This window comes from Mirounga angustirostris, unplaced genomic scaffold (genome assembly GCF_029215605.1).
Source record: "Mirounga angustirostris isolate CCGP_5_RB_7025 unplaced genomic scaffold, mMirAng1.0.hap1 SCAF_9, whole genome shotgun sequence".
NCBI lineage: Eukaryota > Metazoa > Chordata > Mammalia > Carnivora > Phocidae > Mirounga > Mirounga angustirostris.
In genome coordinates, this window is record NW_026991717.1 from 69329568 (window position 1) to 69342892 (window position 13325).

General features: G+C 46.2%; 1 protein-coding gene and 1 long non-coding RNA gene across 2 annotated transcripts in view; one reads left to right on the forward strand and one right to left on the reverse strand.

Annotated features, from left to right (window-relative positions):
- Window positions 1–13325, forward strand: part of RYR3 (ryanodine receptor 3) — a 509236-nt gene that overhangs the window by 478253 nt on the left and 17658 nt on the right. Inside the window, 7 exon segments of the mRNA XM_064570716.1 lie at window positions 1638–1742; window positions 3447–3528; window positions 4181–5511; window positions 7556–7614; window positions 8530–8701; window positions 9766–9852; window positions 10906–11106. Of these exon segments, the coding sequence (XP_064426786.1) occupies window positions 1638–1742; window positions 3447–3528; window positions 4181–5511; window positions 7556–7614; window positions 8530–8701; window positions 9766–9852; window positions 10906–11106 (2037 nt within the window).
- On the reverse strand, window positions 8680–10858 carry LOC135361594 (uncharacterized). The gene is made up of 3 exons (XR_010405083.1): window positions 10359–10858; window positions 8949–9028; window positions 8680–8838 (listed from the first exon to the last, which is right to left on the reverse strand). It is a non-coding gene; the product is annotated as an uncharacterized LOC135361594 (long non-coding RNA).

Sequence of the window (13325 nt, forward strand, 5' to 3'; positions counted from 1 at the left end):
AACTTTGGGAGTGAATACAGACTATAAGACCAAAGGCAAAAGGAACTGTACATAAGCACTTTAGTTGCTGAAGTTTTTCCCGTAGGGATACGTGTTAATAATTCTGCAACCATTTTACACATATAATGGAAGTGAGCAGTTACTAAATGGCAGAAGCCAGGTTCCACTGTTGAATGGTTATAGATAAGCAAGAAGAAGCTAGATGACCCATGTGGAAGGGCATTAGAGTTGGGTACATCAGTATGCTAAATTCACAGTTGGACTTAGTATTGATACAGATACTTACATATGGAAACGTTTCTAGATACGTTGCGTACGCGTGGGTTAGTATAACACACACATATCTGCTGCCGTGTCAGCTGAGAGGGTCTTAAAGTAATGACATCACAGTAGCAGCAAGCACAACTGGCACCCAGATCTGGGTTTCTAATACCATTTTCCAGTGAGAGGAACCAGGCTTCTTAGAGAAAGGGCTGGTCCTAGTGCTGGGGCAGGGAATACATAAGATGACCCAGAGAATACTATAGTGCAAGGAAATGCCAGGGGTGGGGGGACATGGCAGGGAAGAGAGAGTGATGGGCATATGCCCAAGGGGCCCGGGCCAACTAAAAGAGCTCCCAGGCACCAAAACTGGAACAATTTGAGTGACAAAATAGAGTAGTATTGGATTATAACCCAGAGCATAAAATGAATATGTGGAGTCCCTATTAATGTAAATAAATGATTACGTATATAAGAATGAATAGACAAATCTCCCAGGTAGAAGAATTCCAGATGATTTATTTTTTTAAATGTTGATTCAATGTATAAAAATAGGAAAAGTTATTAAGATGGGAAATGAAAACTGGTAATGAAGTCATCCCTCTATGGCTTTCCAAAAAGGTACAAATGATATTGTACCTAAAGTTTAGGTTAGTTATAAGAAAATCCTAAAGGTAGTTGAACATTAGGAATATATTTTTTAAAGATTTTATTTATTCATTTGACAGAGGGAGAGAGGGAGAGAGCACAAGCAGGGAGAGCAGCAAGCAGAAGGAGAGGGAGAAGCAGGCTTCCCGCTGAGCAGGGAGCCCCGTGCGAGACTTGATCCCAGGACCCTGGGATCATGACCTGAGCTGAAGGCAGTTGCTTAACCGACTAAGCCACCCAGGCGCCCCTGAACATTAGGAATATTATTCACATTTTTTTACTTGAGTAGATAGCCATGTGACCATAGCATGTTATGCATAGCTTTGCCTGAAAACAGTAGGGCCTGCTTTTCAAATTGTGGAAGCCTGGGGTTCCTCGTAACCCCTCTTAGGCCAAGGTGGAGGTAAGAGTGGGCAGGAGTGCATCTCACTCTAAATAATATTCTTCTTTGTAGTATTTTATTTGAAGAACGCATTCTGAAGCTAAAAGAAAATCTCTGAGAAACCACTGCACTGTGAAATTCCTGGTGGTTTTTCCTAGACATAGGTCCCTATGATGGGGGGCAAAAAGTAATACCCTGGGAAAATAGTGCGCCACAAAATACGTGACTTTTGCAAGGAGCTATCTGCTGATAGAAGCAGGTGTCCTGTGCACTGACTAGGGCGAGATTCAGAGCAGCTCGTGATGAAATAAGTCTCCGTGAAATAAGGATGTCCTCTTCTCCATAGGGCCCTTGCATTGGGAACCAACAGAGTCTGGCTCACAGCAGGCTGTGGGACGCAGTGGTCGGCTTCCTCCATGTGTTTGCGAACATGCAGATGAAACTCTCTCAGGTACTGTGGCCCTTCCCCGCTGTGTCATTGATGTGAAATGCTGAATCACTCCTCACCCCTTGGTATTCCCCCCTGTGGATGTGGCTGCTTGATCAAATGGTTGGACCAGCCATGCAGATGAGGTCTCACTTTTACACCCGAGAGCTTCACTGGGCGACAGGAACGAATGGCTCCAGGGGTGTCCTAGACAGGCTTTTGCATGGATGCAGCTTCCTTCCTTGTGTCCCACCAACCTACCCTTTACATAATTGCCTCAACACTCGCTTTTTATGATGCCCATCCTTTTCGCTTGTCACTGTTGTGTCAATTTATGACAATCTACCAGCCCCTTCTGGGTCTGTCAAATGTCTGCATGTCTCTGTAATTCATATATCCCTCCTCTCTCACCTTGGCTTCCCCTTCCTCCCCGTTGCTGCCTTTCCTTCTCACTCCCCATCTCTCTGGCAAGATGAATCAGAATCGCTCCGAGCATTTATTATGAACAAATAAATGGAGTGTATATAGTTGTCGATCGCCTCTCTCCATGGCAACACATGAGGGAGAACTTCAGGATGTGTTTCAGGCTGATTAGAGGAACATTTGCAGCATTAATTTAAGTAACGCGTAACTAAATTTTCAAGGCTGTCACATCTGCCTCTCTTGTGGAATGTGCTATTTAACCCTTTCATTTTTCCCCTTTTGACTCTGGCCTTATGGGAGGAGAGAGTTCTTGGGAGCGCCGCTAATTTGGCAGTAATACGTCCATTCCTATGTCAGCCCAGCCGGGCCGGTGCAGTGGAGAGGCTCTGGAGAGAGGAGCCTGGCCCTGTTTACCTCTTCTCTGGTGACTTTCAGGAAGTCACTCCCCCTTCCTGGTTTTTGGGTCCATCGTCTGTGAAATCTTGGGGATTAGAATAGACGATCTGAGATCTCTTCCAGCTCTTCGTATTCTGCACCTCTGTGATAGTCCATGTGTAGCTATGACCCACACTGAAGGGGGGGCAGTCCCTCTGAAAGTTGAGAGACTCAACAAAGAACTGTATTTGTGAGAGAGAATCTGTACAAGAAGTGTGGCCCAGAGCACATTTTTAAAGATCACCCTCAGATTGCCCACCTCAGATGATCCAAGGGTTGTTTTTCCTTCTGTGACATTGAGTTTAAAACAGAGAGCTAACTTGGTGATGCCCTGTCTGCAAGGCCAAAATGAAAACCAAACAGACTAGTAGCAAAACCATCCAGAGGAATAGTCTCAATTCTGTAACATATTAAGGGACCAGTGGCACCCAGATCACCACCAATTAGAACCAGGAGACTCTAGCCCAGAAAGAAAGGAGAACCCGCTTGGGGATTATAACCTTGACACCTTAATTGGATTGCAGTAGTATTCCCCAAAAGCTCACCTGATCATTCTCCAGGATAAAAAACAACATGAACTAGTAGAAATACCTAATGGCTCTTTGGTGGATTGGGTTGTTCAGTAGTTTCGGACAACAAGTAGTATGTCTGCCACATTGTACTAATACAAGGGAAACTAAAGGAGCTCTCTTGGATGAGTCAGGCCACAGCGAGCCTCCCCAATGCTACAAACAGTGGATGATAAGATGTCCACAAGCACAATGGACACGACCTTCACCTAACCTTTCCAGAGCAGGCTCTTCTTGCTCACTGCCCTAAACTTTGCTCAGGGATCAGATAGCTCAGGGGTATCTCCTGTTTCTGTTCTAGGATTCCAGTCAGATCGAGCTGCTGAAGGAACTCTTGGATCTCCTTCAGGACATGGTGGTGATGCTTCTGTCCCTCCTGGAAGGTTGGGCTGTTTGGTATAACTAGGCATTCACACAACTGTAATTGGTCTGAGCACTAACCGTACTAATCATGCAGATTATCCTTCTGGCAGGTCGTTGATGCCATATGACATTGGTTAGAAAACCAAATTTTCAGAAGCAAAAAATGAGTGAGGGGCACATGGTCTGATGGACAAAGCCTGAAACCAACTCATTTTATGTTAATAGGAAAGCCAGAATGAACTGGGGAAAACCTCCAAGCTTTGCTCTTCCCTAACCTCTCCCTCTCCCCATTGCTTTTCAGTACATCTGGCTGCCAGTGTGTATGCCAGCCATCTAGTTGGGCACCCTACGAGGTCTAAGGGGATAAGAGGGGCACCACTTATCCCTATGTGTCCCCAGTAATCTGATAATGAAACCACTACCCAGGCCCCGGTCCAGAAAGAAGGGACTGGCGTGGCCACCTCCTTCTTCCCTTTGTTTCTTTCCCCCTTGGCTCCTAGTGGTGTAGTCTTTATGGCTTGCTGCTCCCTCTTACCCATTTCCAAACCATCACGGTCAGAAAAGAGCCGACTGGTTGGGCAGACAAGTTTTCTAAAAATAGCTACCTGACCAGTTACATGATGACTTGGGTTTATTTATATATTTGTATGTCTTTTTGAACCTGCCTCACAGGGAATGTGGTAAATGGAACTATTGGCAAGCAGATGGTTGACACCCTGGTAGAGTCATCTACCAATGTAGAAATGATCTTGAAATTCTTTGACATGTTCTTGAAACTTAAAGACCTAACCAGCTCAGACACCTTCAAAGAATATGACCCAGATGGTAAAGGGATTATCTCCAAAAAAGAGTTCCAGAAGGCCATGGAAGGGCAAAAACAGTACACACAGTCAGAGATTGACTTTCTCCTTTCGTGTGCAGAAGCTGATGAGAATGATATGTTTAATTACATTGATTTTGTAAACCGGTTCCATGAGCCGGCCAAGGACATAGGGTTTAATGTAGCAGTGTTACTGACAAATCTCTCCGAACATATGCCAAATGATTCTCGCCTTAAGTGTCTGTTGGACCCAGCAGAAAGTGTACTAAATTACTTCGAACCCTACCTGGGACGCATTGAGATCATGGGTGGGGCCAAGAAAATTGAGCGCGTTTATTTCGAGATCAGTGAATCCAGTCGAACTCAATGGGAGAAGCCCCAAGTGAAGGAATCGAAGCGGCAGTTCATCTTTGATGTGGTCAATGAAGGTGGAGAACAGGAAAAGATGGAACTGTTTGTGAACTTCTGTGAGGATACCATCTTTGAAATGCAGTTAGCCTCTCAGATCTCCGAATCTGACTCAGCGGACAGGCCCAACGAGGAGGAGGAAGAAGATGAAGATTCATCTTATATGTTAGAAATTGAGGGTGAAGAGGAGGATGCCAAGTCTTTTGAGTCTGCCTCTGCGTTTGCCATGGCCTATGCCTCAGTGAAGAGGAATGTTGCCAACTTCCTGAAGAAGGCAACCTTGAAGAACCTCAGGAAGCAGTACAGGAAGGTGAAAAAGATGACGATGAAGGAGCTAGTGAAGGTGTTCTTCTCTTTCTTCTGGATGTTGTTTGTGGGGCTCTTCCGGTTGTTCTTCACCATATTGGGAGGAATCTTTCAGATCCTCTGGAACACAGTGTTTGGAGGGGGCCTAGTGGAAGGGGCAAAGAACATCAGAGTGACCAAGATCCTGGGTGACATGCCTGACCCAACGCAGTTTGGTATCCATGATGATGCTCTGGATGCCGAGCGGGCAGAGGTGACTGAGCCAGGTGTGCCACCTGAACTAATTCACTTTGTGAAGGGTGACAAGGGAGATGCAGATATTATGTCCGATCTCTTTGGATTCCACCCAAAGAAGGAAGGTGGCTTAAAGCATGGGCCCGAAGGGGGTTTGGGTGACCTCTCTGAGATTATTGGCAAAGATGAACCCCCTACGCTAGAGAGTACCGTCCAGAAGAAAAGGAAAGCACAGGTAAGCACAAATTGTTTCTGTCATCTCTTCTTTATGCCCAGAAATGGACTTGCTGTCCATTCTGACACCAGTTCCCTAGGCACCAACATCGTGTTAGATGCCAGCCCTTCTGTACCCTGATCTTGCAATTCTCTGCCATGTCTGGGAAGAGCAAGACTCAGAGGGTTGTCTTAGGGTCTAGTTGCTGAGTGGTCTTCAGTGTACATTGTGGAGGCCAAACCTGATGGTCTTCCACTTTATTAGAAGGTTAGTCCTCATGGTGCACAGGTTCAGTGAGTGAACGGAAAGCATAGAACACCAGGGAGAGGTTTCCTTCACTACCCAAATGAGAGTGTTCCTATAAAAACCTGTCATAAGCCGAAATGGCATAAAGCAAAGAAGCATTTATCATTTTATAAAGGTAAAAATCCTTTTTTGATTTCTTGCAGTTAGCATAGGCAGGTCCTGATGGGGATCTTTCATAAAAGTGAAGTGGCATAAAGCATACTTTCAGATAGTGGGAGAAACCTAGGGAGCAAAAGGGGAGACCTTTCTTTTGAGATGGTACTTCTGCAGTGTCCCAAATGGTCCAGATGATATCCTTTAGCCCAGCATCATGCTTGGAATATTTTCATTCTTGAGATGAACCTACTATCCAGTGTGGACTTTGAGTCAATTGACTAGATTAAGGGAATAACAGTAATCCAGAGCCCCTTGGTCATGGAAAGTTCTGGGTGTTCCCCTCCATGGCAGCCTCCAACTCACAGCATCATTCTAGCATCAAAGAGAGACGTGTAAAGACATCAGAGGCCAAAGACAAATTTTATTCATTCATTTCATTAATATTTATTGAATAATTAATATGTGCTTCCCACTGTTTTGGGCTCTGAGAAGGCAGCGGTGAGTGAGAAGTGCATTGTTGCTGTAATTTAGTGGAAGAAAAATAGACATTGTGGAAGTCAGTACAAGCATGAAGAATGTTAGGAAGGAAGAATGCCAGATAAAGGAAAATGTATAGGAGAGAACTCTCACCTAATTTTGGAGAGTCTGGGATGGAAGCATCAGAACCGTAGGCCTTCATGCAATATGAATTTATTTACTCTGTTTTGCTCTCCCATGTAGCCCCAGGTCCCAGACAGAGTTTGATACATAATAGGGACTCATTCAAGGCCTGTTACATACCCAGCTGTGTTCATAGGATCCATGGGAATACAATGGTTAACAAGAGACAACACTTTTGCTTTAATAGATCTTAACTTCTAGTGGAAGAAGACAACAAATCAATAAGATAATTACCATTTGTGACACGTGCTGAAAGAAATGAACAAGGCCACGTGTTACAAAGTGAATACGGGCCCTACTATGAATAGGATGGTTAAGGAGACTTCCGAAAAGGTGTCACCCGAACCAAGTCCTGAAGGATGGCAGGCCCAGGAAAGACCAGGGCAGTCATACTCCAGGGAGAGGAGTGGCTTATGCAAAGGTCATGGTGCAGGGAAGGATTTGGAATGTGCCAGGAAAGAAAATGAGGTCTGGCTGTTTAGGTGTAGGAAGTAACGAGTCAAGTGGTATAAGACAAGGATGGAGAAAAAGGCCATGATCACATAGGCCTTACAGGCCTCCCTGAGGAGCTTGAATTTTATTCTAAGTGTAATGGTCATCAGTCAGAGGGACTGGGGTAGTAGTTAAGAGGATTGAAGACAAGGCAGGAATTCTGTCTGGTGGAAGCAGCTTGTGGATTGGACCTGGTGTGATCTGTGTCCCATCCTTCCCTGACCCCGTGGGGCAGTAGGACCAGCGCCATGGGGTCCTCACACAAGTTTTCTCTGGGTGTTGAATAATAGCAGGATGACTGAGTTTTTAAATTTGCAATCTTTGCATTGGCATTTCTCCAGAGTGGCTTACACTTGCATCCTGTGATCCTGAGGAAAGCAGAGGCACTCCGAAGAGAGAAAGCCATGGGCACGTGCAACCAAGGAGATGAAAATGGCCAGTGCTCTATATGGCTCATGACTGTGATCTCTTTAATTTGAGGAAAACTTGACTGATTGTTATTTTTGTCCAGGCAGCAGAGATGAAAGCAGCACATGAAACAGAAGGGAGAATGGAGCCCGAGAAGACAGAGTAAGTTCCCGGTAACTTTGGCTACTTGCAGTGCTGTGGCAGGTAGTTCTTGACGACATCTATTGTTGTATTGCTGTGCTAAATAGAAATCTTGATTTCTGTTAATACAAGAAACAGGTATTGTGCAAGCCCTGGACACACTTCTTTTTACCCCAGCTGTACAATAAACATATTCCATTAACCATGTTAATTTTGTCATTGCACTAGAAGATCAGAATTTCACCATCTGGCCAAACAAATCATTGAACACCCACACTTAGCAACTTCATATAATTGTGGTGGTGGTATCTAATATATTGAATACATATTACATGCCACGGTCTGTGCTAAGGTCTTTTTCTGTTTGTTTTTAGAGAGTGCAAGTGTGGGGGGTTTGGTAGGGAAGGGCAAAGGGAGAGGGAAAGAATCTCAAGCAGACTCCCCGCTGAGCTCAGAGCATGACATGGGACTCCATCCCACGACCCTGAGATCATGACCTGAGCTGAAATCAAGAGTCAGCCACTTAACCGACTGAGCCACCCGCTTAACCGACTGAGCCACCCAGGTGGCCCAGTGTGCTAAGGTCTTTTATACAGTATCTCACTTAATTCCTACCACAAGCTTAGAAGAATAGGTACTATTACTAATTCCAACAGTCTTTAAAAATAAAGGACAACTTTTTTGAAGGGAAAAAAAATTTGTTTAGCCCCATATCAGAAGAGGACTACAAACACATTTACAACTGACGCACCCCTATGACCGCAGCTCCTCAAAGTGGCATTGGTCATTAAATGCAAAGTTGACATCCAGGCACTGTGGGGTGATACAGACTTGAAGTTCCCACCCTCCAGGAATAATGACAAGATTTCTTTTTCTCCCTCTCTGGGCCAGGCCTCCCACTGCCCTTCCGTGCTGATGGGTCTCTCATTCCTACAGCCTGGAAGATGGGGAGAAGGAGGATACAGCCAAAGAGGAAGAGCAAGCCGAGGCTCTGTGGGCAGACATGACAAAGAAGAAGAAACGACGGCGGGGCCAGAAAGTCGAGAAGCCTGAAGCTTTCATGGCTAATTTCTTCAAAGGGCTGGAAATCTATCAGACCAAGTTACTGGTAAGCGCTCCAGCCCTGGCCCCGCTCCTGACTCAGACCTCAGACGAGTGGCCACATTCTGTTTCACTGTTCAGGTCGTTATGCTTCTTCCTCTTTCTCATTCCTCTTCCTTTCCTCTTCTCCTTCATCTTCTGGTCCTTGTGTGTTGGAGGAAAAGGAGAAGAAGGTAACCTGTGCAAAGCCAAGCGCTCCAGCCCCTCTACCCAGCCCGGGATGCCCTGTGCTGTCCGCAGAAGGGTGCAGATACCTCTTTCTAGCTGGTTCTTCATGTGTGTCATGTGCAGACTTGGCTGATTGTAGTCCAAAATTCAGAAGTAGTTGGGTCATCTGGGATGCAAAAAGAATATGGTTATGTTAGGTTCACCTATTACTCCTCAAAAGTTTTCCACATGCAGTCAGCTCTCAGCATAGCTCGTAATGTCCTTTTCTGCACATTGCCTAGTGAGGGACAGTTGCTGATGGCCAGGACAACATCACTGGGGAGAGCCCCCTCCACAGAGAGCTTGAGAGCTTTCCCCAAGCAGCTATCATTCCAGTCCTCAAGGGCTAGTTCTTCTGGGGAAGATGGCAGTGGGAATGCTGCCCCCTGAGGGGGCAGAGGCAGAGGCTCTGACTTACAAAGGGACGAAGACACTAGGCCACAGACTGGCTACCTCCAGACTGGGAGCTACAGGGCTCTTCAGTGGGCCTTGAATACTCATAATTTCCAAATACACTACTTTCTGAGTGGAAAGTGCGCAAGCGCTCGAGCACACACACACCCCTTCACAGCAGCATTTGAATCCTCTGGGGTGATGTGTTTAGGCATTTGGTTCCCTGAGGGGTAATCCAGAGCAGGGTTCCCTTAAGCATCATTCTCAGCAATTTTTTTTTTTTTTTAAATCCGTGTCCCTGGTTCCTCCCCAAATAAGTTGTAAGTCCAGGATTGTCTTAGAGGAGAGATTATCAACGAGTAGGACTTGTCCTGTATACATTTCTAGCCAGAAAAGGTCTTCTGTTTGAGGGAAGGAAGGTCTCTTTCCCTTCTAAAACTCTTCTACTCCTGCCTGTCCTTTCCTTTTCAGCATTACCTGGCCAGGAATTTCTACAACCTGAGGTTCCTCGCTCTGTTTGTAGCCTTCGCGATCAACTTCATCCTACTCTTTTATAAGGTGATACTGCATTCAGGGCTTATTTACTAAATAGACTATATTCTTTTCTAAAATCATAATAGGATGTATGCTCTTAATTAGAGCAAAAATGTGAATATCTAAGGAAATTTCTAAGACATTGGCTTCTAAAGGGATATGGTCTTTAGCAGTGCAGAGAGTGGAGACACCACTTGCCAGGGAAGCCATTTGGGGCACTATTTCCAGAGTTCAGGCTTGTTCTAGTCATTACATTGGTAAGTGGGTCTCATAGACCATAGGCACATAACAAATGTTAGTGGAATGAATTCATGAATGATAGGTTCTGGATTCTCGACATCGTCTTTAACTGGCTATCCTAACTTTGGCCTCTCTCCCTTTCTATCTAAAACACCAATCTGACTTTTATAAAACCTGCTTTTACCTACATCAACCTGCCACTAGGTTGAACTAGTAATGGCTTTCCATTGCCTGTGGAGGAGAAATGGAGGCCCATAGAGGGGTGTGGCAAAGCTCAGGTTTAAACTTACCAAGGCTGAAGTGACTGCGGACAGTCGTCCCGGCGAAGAGAGCCAGCCAGGTGGGGCTGCAGGGGAAGCCTCACGGGTGTGGATCTGGGGGCCATCTGTGTCGGAATGGCAGTTGAAGCCATGAATGTCACAGGTGTCGAAAAAAGCATGGAGAATGTTGAGTGTGCATGTGTGCACATGTGCATGCACTTGTACACGTGTGTGTTTGTGTCTCAGCCTCCTCCCCAGGCCACAGCATTTCAGAAATTACCTGCCGTGGCATAGGGATCACGGCGTAGGTAGTGCAGCATTCCTAACTTTGAAATTTTGGGGGTTTTTTTGGAGAGATCGTCTTTGTCTCTTAAAAATTATGTTCGTAGTTATTAGAGATACTGGAGAGTCCTAGGAATAAGTTCCGTAAAACCTCATTCATTCGGCAGGTAATGCTGCATCACTACTCTGTGCAGCAGATGCTGGCAAGCTAAATGGGCGGGGGGGGGGGGGCGGAGGGAGCCCAGTTGCAGAGGCTCTCTCTGATGTTGGTAAGAGAGTATGTGTCTTGGGCCAGGTCACTGAAGAACCTTTAGAAGAAGAGACAGAGGACGTTGCAAACCTGTGGAATTCCTTTAATGATGAGGAAGAGGAAGAAGCGATGGTGTTCTTTGTCCTGCAGGAGAGCACTGGGTATATGGCACCAACGTTGCGGGCCTTGGCCATTGTCCACACCATCATCTCTTTACTCTGTGTGGTGGGCTATTACTGCCTGAAGGTGAGTCGCTGGCCACTCTGAATTTAATGGGACTCCTTAGGGAAGACATCATTTGGAACCCAGCCAGGTCTTTGTTCTCCAGGACTTTGCTGGTGGACGGAGGTTCATGGAGCAGTGGCATTGCCATCACTGGGAGCGGGTTAGAACTGCAGACTCTTGCCACACCCCGAGGCTTTTCTTTCTTTTATTTTTTATTTTTTAAAGATTTTATTTATTTATTTGACAGAGAGAGACACAGCGAGAGGGAACACAAGCAGGGGAAGTGGGAGAGGGAGAAGCAGGCTCCCCGTGGAGCAGGGAGCCTGGTGCGGGGCTCGATCCCAGGACCCTGGGATCATGACCTGAGCCGAAGGCAGACGCTTAACGACTGAGCCACCCAGGCACCCCACCCCGAGCCTTTTAAATCAGAATCTGCAGCTCAGCATGCCTCCCGGGGGATCTGTATTCACAGTAGTTTGAGAAGCCTTGCTCTGGGAATCCCTTTTCAGGCACTTCCTGTTGACTTTCATGGGGTTAGAATCACCAGGCTAAGTCACACGTGGGGCTAGTAATGAGAGCTCCTTCTGATCTTTGAACTTAGGTTGGAATTTTTATAAAGATGCTTTTCACCTTTCAAAACGTATTAGGTTTCAACTACTTGAGATAGCAGAAGAAAACCTACTGATGAGTTACTGTTTCAGTTATCCAGTGCTAGGTAACAGATTGCCCCCAAAACTTAGTGGCTTAAAATGACAATCACTTTCTCTCTCTGGTTCTCTGGCTCGACTGGGCACACTTGAGCAGTCCTTCTGCTCCGCGTGAAGGCAGCCGTGTCAGCCACCATCTGTCAGCTCAGCTGGGTTGGACTGTCCCCGATGACACGCTCCCACGCCGGCAACGCTGACAAGGGAGCAAACGGTTGGAAGGCTGGGCTCAGCCGGGGTAGCTGGGCCTCTCTGTCTCCCTGAAGACTCAGGGCATCCCTGAGTCACAGGGTCAGCCCGGAGTCACTGACGCACAGGAGGCGAGCGGGAGCCACACCAGGGTACGAATATCAGGAGACTTAGTTCACTGCGGCCATCTTCACACACTACTACGCTTATAGGAGTCTTCGTATATGCGTATGACTCCCGTATCCGATTTTTGGTGTTCCAAGTCCGGTTCTGCTACTACGCTACCACATCTTTTTTTCTCATTACATTTTTTTTTTCTCTTAATTGCAAGTCTCCTTGGCCATACACCACGCCATCTTCCCCCTGGGAAGAGTCCACAACATGTATTCTTATCCTTGTGTCTGTCACTTCCCCCAGTGAACTAGAGTATTCTGCGGGAAGTCTAGCTGCCCTGCTGGGGCAAACACGTGCCCTGACCCACACTGAGGACTCCTTTGTAATGATGAAATCACAGAGTCTACAGCCAGGCTGCCTGGGTGGGACTCCCAGCTCTGCCACCAATCTCACCATTCCCCTGATTGCTCATCTGTAAAAATGAGTGTTGTAATAATAACACCAACTCCAAAAAGTTGCTGGGAGTATTAAATGAAGTAATATGTATAACAGGACTCAGAACCCCAAACATAGTAACTACGAGAGCGTGCTGGTGGTTTACCTTAGTCCAGCATCCTGGGGCTCAGCTTGTTGGATTCGGTGCAGATATAACGGGGACCTAGAGAAAACAAAAGGTAAATACTACCTAGGGAATAAAGATGGGGAGGTCCTCCTTACAAGGGTATACAAACCCCTCTGACCCTCCTCCCTCTCATGCTCTCTGTCTCTCATTCTCTCTCTCTCTCAAATAAATAAATAAAATCTTTAAAAAAAAAAAAAACGGGGCGCCTGGGTGGCTCAGTTGGTTAAGCGACTGCCTTCGGCTCAGGTCATGATCCTGGAGTCCCGGGATCGAGTCCCGCATCGGGCTCCCTGCTCGGCAGGGAGTCTGCTTCTCCCTCTGAGCCTCCTCCCTCTCATGCTCTCTGTATCTCATTCTCTCTGTCTCAAATAAATAAATAAAATCTTTAAAAAAAAAAAAGGGTATACAAACCCTTAGGAGACTGAAGCGGGGAGTGCCTCAAATCCCAGAGATGAGTACTGTTCTAACCCTCGGTGGTGGTGGTGGTGGTGGTGGTATTATTATTATTATTATTATTATTATTCAGAATCCTTTCCGAATACAGCAGACGTCGTTAGTCAGAGTGGCTTTACCTTTGCTTTCCCTCCCATATCATCCATTAGCGAGCAGCA